This window comes from Ranitomeya variabilis, chromosome 3, assembly GCF_051348905.1.
Source record: "Ranitomeya variabilis isolate aRanVar5 chromosome 3, aRanVar5.hap1, whole genome shotgun sequence".
Classification (NCBI taxonomy): domain Eukaryota; kingdom Metazoa; phylum Chordata; class Amphibia; order Anura; family Dendrobatidae; genus Ranitomeya; species Ranitomeya variabilis.
This window is the reverse complement of record NC_135234.1, coordinates 465,741,427-465,762,373: the sequence shown is the minus strand read 5'-3', so window position 1 is coordinate 465,762,373 and position 20,947 is coordinate 465,741,427. Positions and strand designations below refer to the sequence as shown.

General features: G+C 43.6%; 1 protein-coding gene across 1 annotated transcript in view; it reads right to left on the bottom strand.

Moving 5' to 3' along the window:
* LOC143818313 (sodium/hydrogen exchanger 2-like) overlaps window positions 1-20,947 on the bottom strand; it is a 180,540-nt gene that overhangs the window by 12,105 nt on the left and 147,488 nt on the right. Inside the window, exons 4-7 of the mRNA XM_077299665.1 lie at window positions 11,377-11,594; window positions 997-1,202; window positions 577-666; window positions 118-188 (exon numbers count right to left, since the gene is read on the bottom strand). Coding sequence (XP_077155780.1) covers window positions 118-188; window positions 577-666; window positions 997-1,202; window positions 11,377-11,594 — 585 coding nt within the window. The remainder of the gene's footprint in view (window positions 1-117; window positions 189-576; window positions 667-996; window positions 1,203-11,376; window positions 11,595-20,947) is intronic.

Genomic DNA, 20,947 nt, shown 5'->3' with positions numbered 1-20,947 from the left:
GTTTTTATTATGTATACCCCTCCTCACATGTAAAGCGCCATGGAATAAATGGCGCTATAACAATAAATAATAATAATAATAAGTATACTGATAAAATTCAATCAGTAGTAAGCCTACTTGTCTTTGCAGTAATTGTGTCCCCAGTGTCCACATACGTCTTCAATACCTGCTTTCACGTGATCCAAGAACTAGGAAAAAATAAAATGGAAATATAGAGTAAGTCAAAGATGTTGTATACAGCAGTTACCCCGATTCACATTTTACAAGACTAAATGATGCCCCTCTGTATATTTCGGCTGAATTTTGGCATCAATTTGGGTAAGAAAACTTTAACTTTGTTGCTGTTATAGTACAAACAGGTCACATAACCAATTATTCATCTTTGAATCAACCCATAAGAAATGAATCCTAGTGGAGGTAAATAACTTCAAAGTGGAGCTTGTCTTCTACTCCAGATGTAGAGCCTGTGTTATTGAAGACTTAATATTGTGTCAGACCAATTGGTGAACCCTCTTGTATTCAGTGTCCATAACAATTACACAGGTATAGTTGATAGCATACATCATCTTGCCTTACCCGGTTATGGATTTCCTCACTGATAATTTGCTGCTTTTTATTTGCACGTTTAACATTTAAAAATTCCACCAGAGGACAAATTGTAATCCCCTAAAAGAGAAAAATCCTGTTCAACATAGTTTTCTTATTAAAGTATCTTCAAACATCTGCATTTAACGCTGCATTCTGAGCCTGTAATGCAGATTACTTTATGTTGGACAAGAAAGTCATACAAGAACCCATTACTAGTACATGGGATCTATCAGCTCTATCCTTTGTACAACAGATTACGAACAGAAGCCATGACGCAAATAAGAACATAGCCAAAGATACATTATGTCACTAGTACCTTCGCCAAAATTTCAGAAAAAGCCCTGACAGAGGTTTGTTCATGTCATATAGAAAAACAACTAAAATAGTATTTTGTAAAATGATTCTTACCTGAATAAACACAGTAAAAAAGATCACCACTATAACTGATGTAATGAACAGTTTCTTCCTTGGGAATACAGAACTATCAGGAAGTAGAAAAACCAGGGAAAAGCAGATCGCCCCTCGTAGTCCACCATATGCAATGATGAACTGGTCTTTTGGTGTTAGCTGTATTGTACGGAACTGGTTGCTTATCAGCGTCAAAAGAAAAACACCTAAGGAAGAAATTTAAAAAAAATGGTTCTCAAATCAATAGGTAATAAAGAGAACATCAATGTTTCAGTAGTGCAATGTATAAATTGGAAGTTATGGCCGTAGTGGCTTACAAAAGAAAAACCCCTGTTAAAATATAACCTTTATTATGTATCCACTTAGAAAAATCCAATCTAGATACCCCTTAAATAGAAATGCATATTAAACATGGGCAAAAAAACAGAAGGAGACAGTCAATAGCCTTCGTACGAGCGGGGGCGCCATTCTCGTTTTTCTCAGGGTGCCAACCTCCGCATCTAGGTAGGCATCCAGGCAGATTGGTATCTAGGGTAAGATCACTTATATCTGCACATCTACTGTATGAGAGTGTGCGAGCACATCTATGTCACGTATTTTGGGCATCATATGTTCAATATGAGGTTATAGGATGGGCTTACCTCTGCATGTACTGTTGTAAACAGAGGTGGTTATTAGCTAAGAAGATGATACATTAGCGATTCTAGGAGGCTTTAGATGGCTATTGACTGTCTCCTTCTGTTTTTTGCCCAGATTTATTAGGCATTTCTATTTAAGGGGTATCTAGATTGGATTTTTCTAAGTGGATACATAATAAAGGTTATATTTTAACAGGGTTTTTTCTTTTGTAAGCTGTTGCATTTACCCTTGTTTGACATTAATTTTGTAAGTGGTGGCCGTAGTGCCAAGAACCAGTTATACAGTATTTTTTAGTAGGATTTAATCATCAGTGAAATAACGCTAAGGCTGGAATCACATGAGCGTATATCATCTATTGTGAGAGTATCGGATGTGATTATGCTAATGACCCTCGGCTCCTGTTCTGCTGTGAGAGTGACCCGAGTGTCAGTACTCTGTGCTTCGAACCTCTCACATGAGAGAATTGCACCAAAGGGGCAGAGAATACGGAGAAAGTAATTTCTCCATCTCCTCCATGGCCTTTCTCAGCGTATATCAGACTGCACTGGGATGAGAACCGACTGCAGTCCGATGTTTCACATGTACCCATAAACTTGTATGGGTGCGAGTGAGCCGTGTCTCGCTGCGATTGTTTTCTCATGCTGAATCGGCACGAGAAAATATTCACTGATATTCCCTGATCCGCACTGCCCCATAGTAAAACATTGGGCTGAGTGCTATCTAATAAAACATCAAACAACACTCTGCTTTGCTATACGCTAGTGTGACCCCGGCCTAAGTCTTAGGAAAATTCATCTCTAGAGCTAAAATTTGACTAAGGTGAGTTTATTATAGACCAGTTGCTAGTATTGCACAACATAGCAAAGTTATCAAGCACATTGGGAAGTACATATGAAGAGTGGAGAGACCGGCACACAGAAAGAGCTGGTAAATGATTATAGTTTGCTCCATAGGATAATTGAATTTGAAGTGGTCAAATAGAGAAGTTAATTGCCTGTCGCATAGCAAGGTTTGAAAGGTGTGGTATCGCATCAAAGAAGTCATCTAAATTATAGTGGAATTGTGAAACAATGGTTTAGAGCATTGGAAAGGGTATGACATAGAAAAGATCTATCCAGTATTTTTTGATTTTTATTATTGATGCGTGATGGATACATCTTCTCTACATTGTTTGGGACCGGCTGCCTGCTTCATTCTTTGCACCACCTGACTTATTAGACCGTGGATTTTGCTTCACAGAAGGATGAGCGGAAATTGCATTTGTTTTCCTATGTCTGATACAGAGATAAACCTGGGGAAGGACTGGTTTGAAATCCATCCATGTCTATGAATAAGACAAGAAAGGTTTTATTAAACATAAATCTTTTTCCCAGGAGGCTGGCCATAATGTTGTACTGTAAATACATCTAGATTTGGAAGTGAGACATTTGAGTTATTTTAAGTACAGTTGAGTGAATTTGATCGGCTCCCTCTTTATCCGGCAAGCTATAGCACTTGCCGAATAAGCTGCAGAGGGAACCCGGATACATGGAGCACACCGGCTGATCAGCTGTCCGGCTCCACAGCTGCATGTGTCGCGGCTGTGTCACTGTCACAGCACATTCATGGAGAGTCTGTGTGTTGGGCTCTCCATGCATGTGCTGTGACAGTGACACAGCCGCGACACATGCAGCCGCGGCACATGATCTAGACTCTATACTTCTCTTAATACATCTTAGAACTGTGTTTGCCTTTTTTGCTGCTCAATCACTCTGATATATATGTATATAAATGATTGGCCTCGACATGAAGCACCATACAACAGGACTTAGTTTGAACAATCATTCTGTGCTTTAAAGTGGTATCCGAATCCACTGCTATAAATCTCAGAAAGTGCAAGTATCACTTCTAGGACATCAACTGATCTCCAAAACAAAGGTCATTGACCCCTCTCTACCATATCCCTACCAATGGGGGGTAATTTGTGTACATCTCTCTCCAATCACTTCTATGGGAGCTGCTGAAACAGCTGTACCTGTTTGCTCACCTTCTCACAAATGTCAACTGAGAGAGGCGCAATGGGATTATTAAGAGTAAAGCAGTGATCAACAACCTTTTCTGGTACCAGCACTCTAATAAAGAATAGGCTATTTCATTAAAGTGTTGTGCTAACAGCCTGCAGTATACCGGACTGCACTGGGATGAGAATCGACTGCAGTCCGATGTTTCACATGTACCCATAAACTTGTATGGGTGCGAGTGAGCCGAGTCTCGCTGCAATTGTTTTCTAATTTTGACTCATGTGCAGTCTGTGATTTATTAGTATGCCCAAGTCTTTTTCACAAGTGCTGTTGCTTAGTTCTATTCCTCCCATTCTTTAAATGTAATTTTTTATTTTCTTGCCCAGATGTAGAATCTTGCATTTCTCCCTGTTAACCCCTTTATGGCCCAGCCTATTTTGACCTTAATGACCTGGCCGTTTTTTTTGCAATTCTGACCAGTGTCTTTATGAGGTAATAACTCAGGAACGCTTCAACGGATCCTAGCGATTCTGAGATTGTTTTTTCGTGACATATTGGGCTTCACATTAGTGGTAAATTTAAGGCGATAATTTTTGCATTTATTTGTGAAAAAAATGGAAATTTGGCGAAAATTTTGAAAATTGCGCAATTTTCAAATTTTGAATTTTTATTCTGTTAAACGAGAGAGTTATGTGACACAAAATAGTTAATAAATAACATTTTCCACATGTCTACTTTACATCAGCACAATTTTGGAAACAAAAATTTTTTTTGCTAGGAAGTTATAAGGGTTAAAATTTGACCAGCGATTTCTCATTTTTACAATGAAATTTACAAAACCATTTTTTTTAAGGACCACCTCACATTTGAAGTCAGTTTGAGGGGTCTATATGGCTGAAAATACCCAAAAGTGACACCATTCTAAAAACTGCACCCCTCAACGTGCTCAAAACCACATTCAAGAAGTTTATTAACCCTTCAGGTGTTTCACAGCAGCAGAAGCAACATGGAAGGAAAAAATGAACATATAACTTTTTAGCCATAAAAATGAACTTTTATCAACAATTTTTTTATTTTCCCAAGGGTGAAAGGAGAAAGTGGACACCAAATGTTAATGTACAACTTGTCCTGAGTACGCCGATACCCCATATGTGGGGGGGAACCACTTTTTGAGTGCACGACAGGGCTCGGAAGGGAAGGAGCGCCATTTGACTTTTTCAATGAAAAATTAGCTCCAGTCATTAGCGGACACCATGTCGCGTTTGGAGAGCCCCTATGTGCCTAAACATTGGAGCTCCCCTACAAGTGACCCCATTTTGGAAACTAGACCCCCCAAGGAGCTTATCTAGATGCATAGTGAGCACTTTGAACCCCAAGGTGCTTCACAAATTGATCCATAAATATGAAAAAGTACTTTTTTTTCACAAAAAATTTCTTTTAGCCTCAATCTTTTCATTTTCACATGGGCAACAGGATAAAATGGATCCTAAAATGTGTTGGGCAATTTCTCCTGAGTACACCGATACCTCATATGTGGTCACAAACCACTGTTTGTTCACACGGCAAGGCTCGGAAGGGAAGGAGCGCCATTTGACTTTTGAATGAAAAATTAGCTCCAATCATTAGCGGACACCATGTCGCGTTTGGAGAGCCCCTGTTTACCTAAAGATTGGAGCTCCCCCACAAGTGACCCCATTTTAGAAACTAGACCCCCCCCCAAGGAACTTATCTAGATGCATAGTGAGCACTTTGAACCCCCAGGTGCTTCACAAATTGATCCGTAAATATGAAAAAGTACTTTTTTTTCACAAACAATTTATTTTAGCCTCAATTTGTTCATTTCCACATGGGCAACAGGATAAAATGGATCCTGAAATTTATTGCGCAATTTCTCCTGAGTACACTGATACCTCACATGTGGGGGTAAACCACTGTTTGGGCACACAGCAGGGCTCGGAAGGGAAGGAGCGCCATTTGACTTTTTGAATGAAAAATTATCTCCAATCGTTAGCGGACACCATGTGGCATTTGGAGAGCCCCTGTGTGCCTAAACATTGGAGCTCCCCCACAAGTGACCCCATTTTGGAAACTAGACCTCCCATGGAACTAATCTAGATGTGTGGTGAGCCCTTTAAACCCGCAAGTGCTTCACAGGAGTTTATAACGCAGAGCTGTGAAAATAAAAAATCATTTTTATTTCCTCAAAAATTAATTTTTAGCAAGCAATTTTTTATTTTCACAAGAGTGACAGGAGAAATTGGACCCCAAAAGTTATTGTCTAGTTTGTCCTGAGTACACCGATACCCCATATGTGGGGGGGAACCACTGTTTGGGCACAAGTCGGGGCTCGGAAGGGAAGTAGTGATGTTTTGAAAGGCAGACTTTGATGGAATGGTCTGCGGGTGTCACGTTGCATTTGCAGAGCCCCTGATGTGCCTAAACAGTAAAACCCCCCCACAAATGACCACATTTTGGAAACTAGACCCCCAAGGATCTTATCTAGATGTGTGGTGAGCACTTTTTACCCCCAAATGCTTCACAGAAGTTTATAACGCAGAGCCGTGAAAAAGAAAAATCTTTTTTTTCTTCAAAAATGATTTTTAGCCCGCAATTTTTTATTTTCACAAGGGTAACAGGAGAAATTGGTCCCCAAAAGCTGTTGACCAATTTGTCCTGAGTACGCTGATACCCTATATGTGGGAGGGAACCACCGTTTGGGCGCATGGCAGAGCTCGGAAGGGAATGAACACCATTTGGAATGCAGACCTAGATGGATTGGTCTGCAGGCATCACATTGCGTTTGCATAGCCCCTAATGTACCTAAACAGTAGAAACCCCCCACAAGTGACCCCATATTGGAAACTAGACCCCCAAGGAACTTATCTAGATGTGTTGAGAGAACTTTGAACCCCTAAGTGTTTCACTACAGTTTATAACGCAGAGCCGTGAAAACAAAAAATCATTTTTTTCCCACAAAAAGGGTTTTTTAGCCCCCCAAATTTTTATTTTGCCAAGGGTAACAAAGAAATTGGACCAAAAAAGTTGTTGTCCAATTTGTCCTGAGTACGCTGATACCCCAAATGTTGGGGTAAACCCCTGTTTGGGCGCACGGGAGAGCTCGGAAGGGAAGGAGCACTGTTTTACTTTTTCAACGCAGAATTGGCTGGAATGGAGATCGGACGCCATGTCGCGTTTGGAGAGCCCTGATGTGCCTAAACAGTGGAAACCCCCAATTCTATCTCCAACCCTAACCCCAACACACCCCTACCCCTAATCCCAACCCTACCCCTAATCCTAACCCTACCCCCTGGGAAAACTGGGGCAGGGGGGGACAGCGGGGCAGGGTGGAGATCTGCGGGGAAAGGGAGGACATCAGCGGGGAAGGGGAGGACATCAGCCGGGCAGGGGAGGACATCAGCGGGGAAGGGGAAGACATCAGCGGGGCAGGGGAGGACATCAGCGTGGCAGGGGAGGACATCAACTGGGCAGGGGGCGATCCACAGTGCAGGGAGGACATCAGCGGGGCAGGGGAGGACATCAGCGGGGCAGGGGAGGACATCAGCGGGGAAGGGGGAGATCAGCGGGGCAGGGGAGGACATCAGCGGGGCAGGGGCGGCGATCCGCAGGGCAGGGGGGAGATCCACGGGGCAGGGAGGAGATCAACGGGGCAGGGAGGAGATCAGCGGGGCAGGGAGGAGATCAGCGGGGCAGGGAGGACATCAGCGGGGCAGGGGAGGACATCAGCGGGGCAGGGGGGACATCAGCGGGGCAGGGGGCAATCCACAGGGCAGGGGGGAGATCTTCAGGGCAGGGGGGACATCAGCAGGGCAGGGGGCGATCCACAAGGCAGGGGGGAGATCTGCGGGGCAGGGGAGGACATCAGCAGGGAAGGGGGAGATCAGCGGGGCAGGGGAGGACATCAGCGGGGCAGGGGCGGCGATCCGCAGGGCAGGGGGGAGATCCACGGGGCAGGGAGGAGATCAACGGGGCAGGGAGGAGATCAGCGGGGCAGGGAGGAGATCAGCGGGGCAGGGGAGGACATCAGCGGGGCAGGGGAGGACATCAGCGGGGCAGGGGAGGACATCAGCGGGGCAGGGGAGGACATCAGCGGGGCAGGGGAGGACATCAGTGGGGCAGGGGGTGATCCACAAGGCAGGGGGGAGATCTGCGGGGCAGGGGGGACATCAGCGGGGCAGGGGGGACATCAGCGGGGCAGGGGGCAATCCACAAGGCAGGGGGGAGATCTGAGGGGCAGGTTGGACATCAGCGGGGCAGGGGAGGACATCAGCAAGGCAGGGGGTGATCCACAGGGCAGGGGGGAGATCAGGGGGGCGATCAGAGGAGAGATCAGGGGGATCACTTGGGCGGGGGCTATCAGATGCGATGCAGCAGAAGGTGGAAATGGAGCCGGCAGCAGCAGGGGGGTGATCTCCGGGGCAGGGGGGAGGGGGCGATCACCGGGGGGCAGGGGGGAGGGAGCGAAGGTCGGGGGGCATGGAATCGCAAGGGGGGGAAGAGAAGCAGAGGGGAGCACCTGGCGGTGGCGGCCACTGCAGCGGTGGCGGTGACTGCAGCGGCGGGGATGACTGCAGCGGCGGCGGTGATCGCTGTATGTGGCAGGGCAGTATGCAGGCACCTCGCTGTTCAGCTTCCACGAAAGGCATGAAGCTGGACAGCGAGGCAGCCATGGTTTTCTCCGTCCCCCCACATCTGAATGGAGAGCTAGCGTCACATGGACGCTAGCTCCAATCAGATCTGGGGGGTGGTGACAAAGTGGTCACCAGGGCGATCGTAGCCAAGTGGGGGCTGAGCCACCCCCCCCTGGGCTAAAGTACAAGTTCCCCTGTACCTGCAGGTCGGGTGAAATTTCAGTTAACCCTTTCACCCGACCTGCAGGAACGCGATTCCGCCATGACGCATATGCTGCGTCACAGGTCGGATTGGCACCGACTTTCATGACACAGCGTATGCGTCATAGGTCGGGAAGGGGTTAAATACCATTGTATTAGTCACTGACCATTGTTCAAGCTTATCTAGATCCTTCTGAATCCTTTCTTTGTCTTCTCTAGTGTTAGCTATCCCTCCTAGCTTTGCATCATCTGCAAATTTGATTAGTTTGCCTTCAGTTCCATTATTTAGATCTTTATAAAAATGTTGAACACCACTGGGACTAAGGGTACCGTCACACAGTGCCATTTTCATCGCTACGACGGCACGATTCGTGACGTTGCAGCGTCGTATAAGTATCGCTCCAGCGTCGTATACTGCGGTCACACGTTGCAATACACGGCGCTGGAGCGATAATTTCATGACGTATTTGCGATGTAGAAGCCGTTGGTTACTGTGCGCACATCGTATACAACCTGTGTCACACAATGCAATCATGCCGCCACAGCGGAACACTAGACGACGAAAGAAAGTTTCAAACGATCTGCTACGACGTACGATTCTCACCGGGGATCCGGATCGCAGTAGCGTGTCAGACACAGCGATATCGTAAATGCATCGCTGGAACGTCACGAATCGTGCCGTTGTAGCGATCAAAATTGCACTGTGTGACGGTACCCTCAGACAGAGCCTTGTAGTACCCCACTTGAAACACTTTCCAATTGGACGTGCAACCATTTGTGCGATCATTGAGCCATTTATGAATCCACCTAAGCCTTGTCAATCCCATACTTGGTCATTTTTTCAATAAGGATAGTATGAAATACTTTATCAAATGATTTGCTGAAGTCGAGATATACTATATCTACCGCATGTCCCTGATCCACCCAGTCAGTGATTCCATCATAGAAGGAAATTAAATTAGTCTGGCATGACTTGTTTGCTACAAACCCATGTTGGCTCTGATTAATTACTGTATTCTTATCCAAGTACTTACATACATGCTGTTTAATAATTTGTTCAAAGATATTTCCTGACATAGAAGTAAGGTTCACTGGCCTGTAATTTCCTGGCTCCATCTTCATTCATTTTTTGAAGACAGGGACAACATTTGCCCTTCTCCAATCTTCTGGGACTTCTATTTTACAGGATTTTTCAAAAATTCTGGATAGTGGTTCTGAAATTTCCTCTGCTAACTCTTTCAGTACCCTAGGATGTAATTCTTCTGGACCAGGAGATTTAAATTCATTTAAATTAGCTAAGTGTTCCCTCACCATCTCTCTGTTTATGGATAGAGTGGATCATTTAATTCCTTTGAGGGCACCGTGAGGATCAGTTGATGTTACATTTGCTTGCTTAAAGAACACAGATGCAAAATAGGAATTTGATCGGCCCTCTCAACATCATTTTTGACCACTTCATATATATATTTATTTACACACAACCCAACATTTAAATTGCAACACCTCTTCTGATGCTTTGTTATACCATGCGTAAGATGGCCGCCGGACGAGTCCTTGAGGGGAGATATGTGTCATCGCGGCTATTAGCTGCAGTGATGTGAACTCAGAAGCATGCTCCAGCTCATAAAGTGCTGAGAGCCTTATCAGACCGCTTCCTATGCCTACCTCAACCCCAGCCGAGTGAGTACAAACCTCTACACGTGCTTGACCTAAGTTGTCTTGAAAACTTGCTTTGTAACATCATTTATTTTATTTTTGTTAGCCATTAAAAGGTACCATAACTAGTGATGAGCGCAAGTGCTCGTTACTCGAGTTTCCAAGGGTGCTCGGGTACGCACCGAGTATCACGGATGGTCGAGTGGCATGTTACGAGTCGCCGCGGCTGCATGTTCCGCAGCTGTTAGATAGCCACAAAAGAGGGATTTCCTGACAAACAAAAGCAATCCCCACATGTTTTGTGGCTGTCTAACAGCTGCAATACATGTGGTCACTGGGAGTAGAACATCTCACTCGAGCACTCGCGCTACTCAGTGCATACCCGAGGACCCTAGGCCAACTCAAGTAATGAGCAGTAACTAATCATAACTCCAAAAATATTATTTTGTTTGTCCCACTGAGAACAATCAATCTTGTTTCCTTATTATTCTCACTTTAACAGATGAAAATAATCAATTGAAGATGGGAAAATGTACACTTTTCATTTAGTTGCATAATAATTCTGTACTCTAAGGGTAAGTTCACACAGGGCATTTTTGGTGCATTTTTTTGCTGCTTTTTTATGCTAATTTTCATCTGCAAATACCATCAAAGCCTATGAGATTTCAGAAATCTCATGCACACACATTGTTTTTTTGTGTGATCAGTATTTTGTGCTTTGCTGCGTTTTTTGGACATAGAGCATGTCACTTCTTTTAGCGTAGGTATCATTATTTGCTGCGTTTTTGCTGCTGAAACATTAGCATGGACAAAGAAAAAAAAAAACGCACCAAAAATGCACCTAAACCTGTGTTTTTTACTCAGCTTCTTTCCTGCCAAGAAGATCAGGTTTTGCTGCAGAAAAAGAAAGCCGCAAAAATGCCCTATGTGAACTTACCCTAATAGTTGCCCAATTATTATGCACACAGATATTTTCCTGAGGAAGATAACGTTTCAGGTTTATTAACCTCTTTGATTAACCAACAGCAATGTAGTTGTTCAATAATAAAAGTAATCAAAAAACAAATTGCCTACTACTAAAAACAAAGAAAACCATTACATGAACAGGTGCATCCATATATATTTCTATATACATACATACACACACACATATGTTCGCCTTGTAAAGTATAAATAGCTGGACTGTAGAATATGTAACATGTTATTTTGTGAAGCTCTTTCTGTGTCATACTTACCCATTGCACGCCAAATCAAGCAGAATAATAAAGTAAAGCAAACAAAGGCCCAGTTCCATTCGTGATTTCTTCCAACTGTAGAAACGCCCATGAAGATAAAAATCAAGGTTTCGCTGACGCTGCTCAACATTTTCATGAAATATTTAATGGTTGTATACGATTTCTGAGACACGTTCTCCTCAACATATTTATTCATGGACATAGCACAAGTTGTGATCCTGAAACAGAAACTTCCAGTGTCAGACATGTAATAAGATCTCTGTGTAATAATCTATGGTCATTACATCTTACAATGCTGTACTTTCCATAAGGTTATATATGCCTGTAATTATAGAGGGTGTATGCCATTATACATGCATATATTATACAGTCACTTTTAATGTTCTAAATCATATATCTACACATGTAATTGATAAAGGTCATCTCACTCTAAGAACAATTAATCCCAGATTTTGCATATTTTTCCAGATATATGCAACAGCTTGAAAATGTCATTTTCACTACCGTGGATTGTAGATCATAAGTGAACAATAGAGTGCAGTGCAAAGAATATGCCCCATTAGTGGATATCATCAGAAAGCATAAGGGTATGATTTTTTTTGTGCTGAATTTTTGGAAAGGAAACTGAGGAGAAACTCCCAAGTTTTTGATGAGTTTTTTTTTTTAAGGATTTACAGAGTTTCTGCTCAATTTCTGTTCCAAAAACTGTTTAAAAACTCAGTGTACATATAGTTAGAGTTTGTGTACATGACAATTGGAATTCCAGGGCAGCCGATGAATTTTTCAGGCAAAGCCACTTCCACAAAATGCTGGCAGTGGTTTTGCAGTAGCTGCTTTGACGTCATTCTTGCAGCAGGTTTCACTCTACACTGCTAAGTATACAGAGCAGGTGGCTTCACAGTATGAGCATTGCACAGGAATTTAGCAATAATGAATTTCATGTAAATATGACAAATTTAAGTTTTACAAGTAATTGCAACCTGAAGACTTTGGAATAGTCATCTTGCTTATATTCTATAACTCTCAATTGGTCTATTTACATGGACGGACCGGTGACACAACATGGCAGCCGATCGATAAACTTTTACTGATCGACAGTCATTTAATGCCTGTTTACCATGTCAGACAAAAGTAAATGATGCACACTAAGTGATCTACTGTATATTAGATCACTCAATGCACAAATGCTTCCATAGTTCTTGACAATGCAGGTCCTGTTTACACTGGACGATGCACCATCTAGAATGATTTTTTGCGCAGCACAAAAAATCATTTCACCCACTGAACAAGTTCGTTCATTGGGTGATCAGCAGCTTGTTTACATGGCAAGAAAATTGTGAAAAAAACATTTTTAACAACGCTCATTTACCATTATCTTGCAGTGTAATTGCCCATTTAGTCTCATTTTTTACGAGTCCTATTGTTTTTAGCAAATAGAGTTCTATTAACTAAATACTGAAGTTGCTGAAACTTTGTGATATGCGTGAAGTGAACATTTAACCTATAAACTGAGACTTTGGGAAGTACTAATACAGGACTATACTGTGTTTATTTAGCAACTGATAACACTAACATCGGTCTATACATTGTATTGTTTCATCATTTTTAGAGAAATATCTCAAGTTACATCCATTTCCATGTCAATAGGACTTTTACTATTGTTTTTATGAGTTTTAAATGTTCCATAGTTTATCATATTTATGATACTATACATTTCAATAATGCATCAATACAGCAACATTATATGAGCTTATTTATCACGTCAATATGCTATTAGAGGTATGAACAAACTAAGGTAAAGTCCAAAGAAGTTAAGAGAGACGTCTCTAATTGGAAATACAATCGGTTTGCTTTATGAAACCTTTGCAATACTATCTACCAAGTAAAATGTGGAGCCCTGACTTTTCCCTCATGCTTTACCCGCATCAATTTAATCTGTTTCGTTGGTCAACAAGACAACAAATGAGATTTCATGCCTTTCATGATTCAGCCCATAAACTGAGACCTTGGGAATGACAAGTACAGGACTATACTGTATTTGTGTAGTCTCTGTTCTGTTCACACTAACATCAGTCTCTCCATGTTAAGTTTTACTTATAGAAAAGAGAAAAAAAACGGGAAAAATTTCCATTTAAGTTGTTAAAATAGTACTTGTTCCTGATGCCACTTTTGGAGGGTATACATACAGTAGAATATCAATATTTTGGAATTACACAAATATATTTCCCCATTTACTGTACTCTAGTGTTTGGCACAGTGTTCAGACAGAATTTTAGAACATTTTGCTTGGTAAAACTCTGCCACCGTCTGACAGCTATATAGTGTGAGACCACAACACAGGGGCCCCCCCAACAGCTCAAGAAGTTTATCTTGATCATGAAGTGACAGATGCTAATATATAATGAATAATACAGTCATTTATAAAACCAACTTTAATGGATATTCTTAAACTAATAAGAAACTACTCTTATCAGTTTATCGGGACAAAACCATAGAATGCAGAATTGCCCAAGGAGAAAGGTATTAGTGACCTCAAGTTATAAAACAATCTCAAATAAACAAATATGTGCAGGTTGATACCGTCATGATCCAGCCCGGTTTTGAGTCCTGTTTTCCCTTTTATCCTGGTCTGGTCATGTCAAGAGATAACCTTTCTCAGCCTCTGTCTGGGTTCAGGTTGGCTATTTATCGCCGTTGCTCCCTGCAGGCGATGTTACTTATAGTTTTTTTCCTAGTGCTGCTGTAGCTGATTCTGATTGCTCTGATTTGTCCTGCTGCGTTTGCTGTCTGAACCCGTGTCTGTTTTCCCCTATTCCCGTCTTGACTCTGTGTTTCCCTTAAGTGTGCTGACTCCCTGGTTTTGACTTGGCTTGTATCCTGACCTGTTTCTGTCTTTTGTCTTTTGGCTTATCCGCTCCTGACCGTTACAGACTACCTGGCTTGTCTCTGACCGTGAGTTTGCTTATTCCTTTGGTGCTGCGCTACAGTCTAGGATTTGACCCGGAGTGTTTGACTATTCTGCTTCCACCTGTGGCAGCCTCACTGCTGCACTGCAGGCCAGCTCTGTACAGGTACAGTTCTGATTCCACTCTACTGCCATCTAGTGGAGCCTGCACCTACCTGCATTGCAGCAGCGTGACAGATACATGGGCACATGATGGATTTCCAATAATTTATTTATTCTATTGCTAGATCACCATGTGGATGAAAAATTGTGTTTTTCTGGATGAAAGCAAATGATTAAACTGGCCTTATAATAATTAGCTTTTTGCATTATTAATTTACGAAAGAAGAGAAAAACTTAATTTATTGAAGCCCAGAGTGAGTGAAAAAAAAAATATAGCTTTATTAATTGCAAGAAATACATAAAAATGAGGTACAAGCGGGAACAAATAACCGGGGAAGAAACGGATGCAATACACAAGGGACAAGCTGAAATCACAGGCTGGAGTTAAATAAATAGTACCTGCTATAGAGTGGAAAGGGTGTTCATCAGCTGTCCCGTGGATGCATCCACCCTGAGGCGCGTTTCGGCATCTGCCTTTATCATTATTAATTTGTATAGAATTTCTCTTAAAAAGTAACTTTTAAAAGTGGGAAATGAACAGCCAAAACTGCAATATGTAGATGTCACTATGGGTTATAAAAAATGGGACTGAAGCTGAGCATTTATGGTGCTTCGCTTCCTAAATCTAAAAGTTTGGGGGAGGGGTGTGGCTTGTGGACTGCTGTCTAATCCTTTTACACACTCAGCAATGATACTTTTTCTGAGCTCAGTCAGTTTCAGGCAATAAAAACTAATTAGGGCAATTTGGAAACACCGGATTACGTACCGGTAATGCTCTTTTATAGAGCCACGACAGCACCCACTGAGAGAGGGGATCCGCCCCTAGGAACAGGAAACCCTACAGAGAGATAAAAGGGGCGGTCCCCCTCGCTCCCACAGTTTGGGTTACAGAGATTGCGAGGAACCGCCCACCAGTTTTAGTATGTCATTTTATATTAACATTTTATCTTAACTAAATTACGTATATTTACAAGAACCAAATCACCCTTAATAGTGCTCATATGCAAACTAATATATATAAGGGAGGGAAGTGAAGGGGTGCTGTCGTGGCTCTATAAAAGAGCATTACCGGTACGTAATCCGGTGTTTTCTCTTCGCCACGACAGCACCCACTGAGAGACTTTCAGAGATAGTTATTTGGGGGGGATTATCGTGTTAAGAACTGATCTACCGAAACACAAGTCAGTGGAGGCAGATAAATCTAGTCTATAGTGACTATAGAAGGTAGTAGGAGACGACCAGGTTGCGGCCTTATATATGAGTTCTATTGGAACCTCTCCTCGCTCTGCCCAGGATGATGCTATCGCCCGGGTGGAGTGTGCCTTTACAGTCTCAGGTGGATCTTCCCCTTTAGACGAATAGGCCAGGTATATCGCCTCCCGAATCCATCGGGATAATGTGCCTTTTGTAACACCAGCTCCTTTCCTTTGACCCTGGAAGGAAACAAAGAGAGCCCTGCTCTTCCTCCAGGGACTAGTCCTGTCTAGATAGGTTATCACAGCCCTTCTCACATCTAAAGTATGGTATTTTTCTTCTTCCTGATTTGTAGGGTTATTATAGAAGGTAGGAAGAAGAATTTCTTGAGATCTATGGAACTTAGTACACATTTTAGGCAAGTAGGAAGGGTCTGTTTTCAGGACAATCCTATCTGGCAATATTGACATAAATGGAGGATCTACTGATAGTGCCTGTATGTCACTTACCCTTCTTGCCGACACTAAGGCGACAAGAAGAGCAGTCTTGAGGGAGACATGTTTAATGTGAGCAGAATGTAGAGGCTCAAATGGGTGATCTGTTAAGGCTTCAAGGACCAGATTAACATCCCAAGGAGGTGAGTGGGGAATATGGACTGGTTCTGCCCTCTGGCAGGCTGAAATAAATCTGGATATCCACCTATCTCCTGCAACGTTGTGCCTATACAACGCCCCTAACGCAGAAATTTGCACTCTTAAGGTATTAACTGAAAGGCCTAAATCACGTCCTCTTTGAAGAAATTCAAGAATAATAGAGACTGGAATTTCCTTTGACAGGGCTGAGGGATAGAGGCTTAGAAATTTCTTCCATACTTTTACATAGATTGATGTAGTGGATCTTTTCCTACTCAGCAATAGGGTATCAATTACTTTATCAGAGAAGCCCCTTAGCTTTAATAGCTGCCTCTCAAATCCCAGGCTGTCAACCGTAGACCCTTCACATGAGGGTGGTTGAAGGGCCCCTGGAAAAGCAGATCTTGATTCTGTGGGAGAATCCATGGTTCCGAGACGGACATGGCTCTGAGCAGGGAAAACCATGGTCTCTTTGGCCAGAACGGGGCAATTAAGATTATATTCGCTCTGTCCTCTCTTATCTTCCTGATTACCGTTGGAAGAAGAACCATCGGGGGAAAGGCATATGCTTTCTGAAACGTCCACGAAATCTGGAGGGCGTCGAGAATATCGGGGTTGTCGGTTCGGAACATTGAGGCGAATGTTTTTACTTGCCTGTTGTCTCTTGTAGCGAAGAGATCTATGTCGGGCATACCCCATTTTATAGTTATCATTTTGAATATCCGACGATTTAACACCCACTCCCCCTGATGGAGGGTATGACGACTGAGAAAGTCTGCTTTTGCGTTGTCTATCCCTCGGACATGAAGTGCTGATAAGGATAGAAGATGATCTTCGGCTATAGTCAAGATGTTTTCGGTTATAGACATGAGAGTGCCTGATCTCGTTCCGCCTTGATGGTTGACGTAAGCCACTGATGTCATGTTGTCTGAGAGTACCCTGGTATGTGTTCCGTGCAACTGTGGGAGGAATTCACATAGAGCATGATAGATGGCTTTTAGTTCTTTTTTATTAGACGAGTCGTCTAATTCCGTAACCGACCACAACCCTTGGACAACCTGGTCCCCCAAGTGTGCCCCCCAACCATGAGGGCTGGCATCCGTAAATATAATGTTTGAGGGTTTAATCTCCCAGGGAACCCCGCTAACTAGATGATCTGGTTGTAGCCACCAGGTTAGGGATTGGATTACGTCATTAGAAAGGGAAATTTTACCGTCTAATCGCCCTTGTAATTTCATCTCCTCATGTAAAATTGTATACTGTAAGCACCTCGAATGGAACTGGGCCCATGGAACCGCTGGGATACATGACGTGAAGGAGCCAAGTATGGACATGCCTTCCCGGAGGGAAATTATAGGTTTATCTAGTATAGACTGAACTTTATTCCTAACTGTTATTTGTTTAGTTTCCGGGAGAAAACATTTTTGACTTACAGAATCTAATATAATTCCCAAAAATACCTGCCGAGTAGTCGGGATCAGTCTAGATTTTTCCCAATTTATTAACCATCCTAAGTCCTGCAAGGATGAAATCATATGACATAATCTTTGCTGACATTGTGAGGGGGATTTTCCCACTACTAGAAGGTCGTCTAGGTATGAGATTATGAGGGTGTCTTTTAATCTTAGATATGACATGACCTCTGACATTAGTTTAGTGAACACCCTTGGAGCAATTGATAGTCCAAAGGGCATTGCCGTATACTGAAAGTGCCGGATACATCCATTCAACACAACCGCTACGCGGAGAAACTGTTGATGTTCTTTAAAGATTGGCAGATGGTAATACGCATCTTTCAAGTCCAGAACCGCCATAAAGCAATGGGGAAACAGGAGTTTTACAGTGGATCGAATAGATTCCATTTTAAAGGTTTGATTTTCTAAGAAGGTGTTCAGTTTTTTAAGATTTATGATGGTTCTGAATGATCCATCAGGTTTTGTAATTAGAAATAGCGGGGAATAGAACCCTTTCCCCTGCTGAAGAAATGGAACCTCCACCAAAACTCCTTTGGATAGAAGATTCATTACTTCTTGCTGTAATGCCTCCTGTTGAGACTGTGACTTTAAAGAAGTCAATAGAAATGAGTCCGAAGGGACTCGGGCAAATTTTAACTTTAAGCCAGAGGTGACGAGACTATTTGCCCAAACGTTCGATGTTATTCTTCTCCATTGGTTTGAGAAGGAGGATAATCTACCTCCCACAGGTAGATCTGCCCTAACGGGGCTTGTCTTCAGTTTTAAAAGGGCGCTTCCCAAAGAATGCACCCCTCTGTTTGGCGTCTCTAGGGGTCCAGCGATCTTGGTTTTTAAAATCTTTTCTTTTATTAAATATGGGCTTCCGGAATGCTTTCCTATAGAATGGAAGGTAATTATTATTATTAGGGAAGCCTTTCCTTCTTTCTCCCGCCTTAGTTAAGATTTCGTCCAGTTTGGTACCAAACAGGTACTCACCCTGACATGGGAGGCCACATAATTTGGACTTCGTCTGGGGATCGCCTTTCCAGCCCTTAAGCCATAGGGCTCTACGTGCCGCATTTGTGAGACCTGTCGATTTGGCTGCCAGGCGTATAGAGTCGGCAGATGAATCCGCCAGGAAAGCTGTAGCCCCTCTAATTAAGGGTATAGAGGACAACAGTTTGTCTCTAGAAAGACCATTTTTAAGTCCTTCCTCCAAGTCACTCAGCCAGACCAACATAGACCTGGCGGTGCAAGTAGCGGAGATAGATGGCCTGAAGGCTCCCGTACACGACTCCCAGGCTCTTTTTAATAGTGAGTCGGCTTTACGGTCTAACGGGTCTTGTAATGAGCCAGAATCCTCCACAGGTAGCAAGGATTTTTTGGATGTGGATGCTACCGCAGCGTCCACTTTGGGTGCTTTTGTCCATGTCGAAAACTCTTCATCATTGAAGGGATACCGTCTTTTTGAGGACGGAGGTAATCCTCTTTGGCCCTGGCTTTCCCACTCTTTTTTAACTAAAGTTTTTATTGCTGCTATCACCGGAAAAGAAGGCTTTTTCTTTTCCGATAAGCCGGCAAACATAATATCCTGCTGTGTTCTGGGGACTTTAGAATCCTCGATGCCCATCGTATTACACACGGACCTGACAAGGTTGTCAATACTGTCGGTGGGAAAGCATGTATCCTGGTCTTCCTCAGAGGATACATAATTGTGGGAAATATCAGAGTCTGCTTTCTCCACGTCAGAGGATGGATCAGATATAGGGGATTCGTATCCTCTTTTACCCTTGGCACGCGGTTCTTTATCTAAACTATGTAAGGCTTGTAACTCTTGTCTAATTAAAAGTCTGTTGTCCTCTGATTTAACTGAGGCTTCCTCCCGTAAGGTGGAATCAATACATAACTTACAAAGCCTCTTTTTGTAACTATCCGGGAGGGGCTGGAGACATAACGCACACTGTTTGTGTTTCGTTTTTTCAGTTTTCTTTCCCTAGGGTGTGTAGAAGGAAAAGGGAACAATAGTCAGCCTATGCGGGTAGATGCACACTTACCCCAGTGAAGCTTTAACAGTACCGATTGACGAGGGGGAGACCGGGGCGGAGGACCAGCCTGGTCCGACTTTTTCCTTGAGGATCCGCTCTGCTTAGAGCGACCGCTGCTGCCACGTGTACGTGGGGTAGATGCGGCGGTGTCTTCTACCGAAGGCATCGCAGGGATCTGCGATGAATCCATTGTGGACGCCGGGGCAATGCGCCGGCGTCCTTTTCATATGGGGGCCGCCATCTTCTTCCGGTTGAACCCGGAAGTGCTAACCACTTCCGGGTCGCGGCCCTGCATTATGCGCCTGCGCTGCCACCGGAATCAGCGCAGGTGCCGTCTGTCTCCTCCCTCACCCCGGAGGATACCGCAATCCTCCCGGGGAAACAATGGACCTCCACGCTGCCAGAACGCTTACCCAGCGGTCCTCATATGTCGCGCTTGGTCCCGCAGACGTTCCCCGGGTGGATCTCCATGAGCCAGTAACTCCCACAGTCCTGGCCTCACGGCGCCTGCCAGCAGAGGGGGGAAGCTGAAAAAGGAACCCCCGACGCTGCATCCAGCTCTGGAGCCCTTGCCGTCCTCTCAGGTAAACTGCGCAAGCGGCATCCAGGCTAGGCATCCTCTTCTCCGTGGATTCCCGTAGGAACAGGAAACCAAACTGTGGGAGCGAGGGGTACCGCCCCTTTTATCTCTCCGTAGGGTTTCCTGTTCCTAGGGGCGGATCCCCTCTCTCAGTGGGTGCTGTCGTGGCGAAGAGAAAAAAGAAGTAAAAGTTTATATGCTGTGGAGATAAGATTATGAGAATGACTGATATATGTGTGGCTTTGTTACTTGCTTCTTGAGGTTAATCTGCAATATGCTACCATGGTGCGCTGTTAGACCAGTGCTTTTCTCAGTAGATGTCTACTGTCTAAAAGGCTTGATGAAAGGCTGCAGTGTAGGCAATCAAGAAGTTTTAAGACTGTGGGTACTTCCGTAGCCATCAAAGCCATGGCTGTGACTGGCTGGCGTAGCATGTGACCCTGCCTGTATAAAGGCCGGATCACGAGTTTCCCCGCTATTATCTTCTTGTTGGGGTAGGGTTAGAATGGATCTGGAGTGAGGGAGAGATTCTGACTACGTTCTCTGCAAACAACTCTGTGTACTCTACAACCCCTATATGTGCTATTTCAATGGTGAAA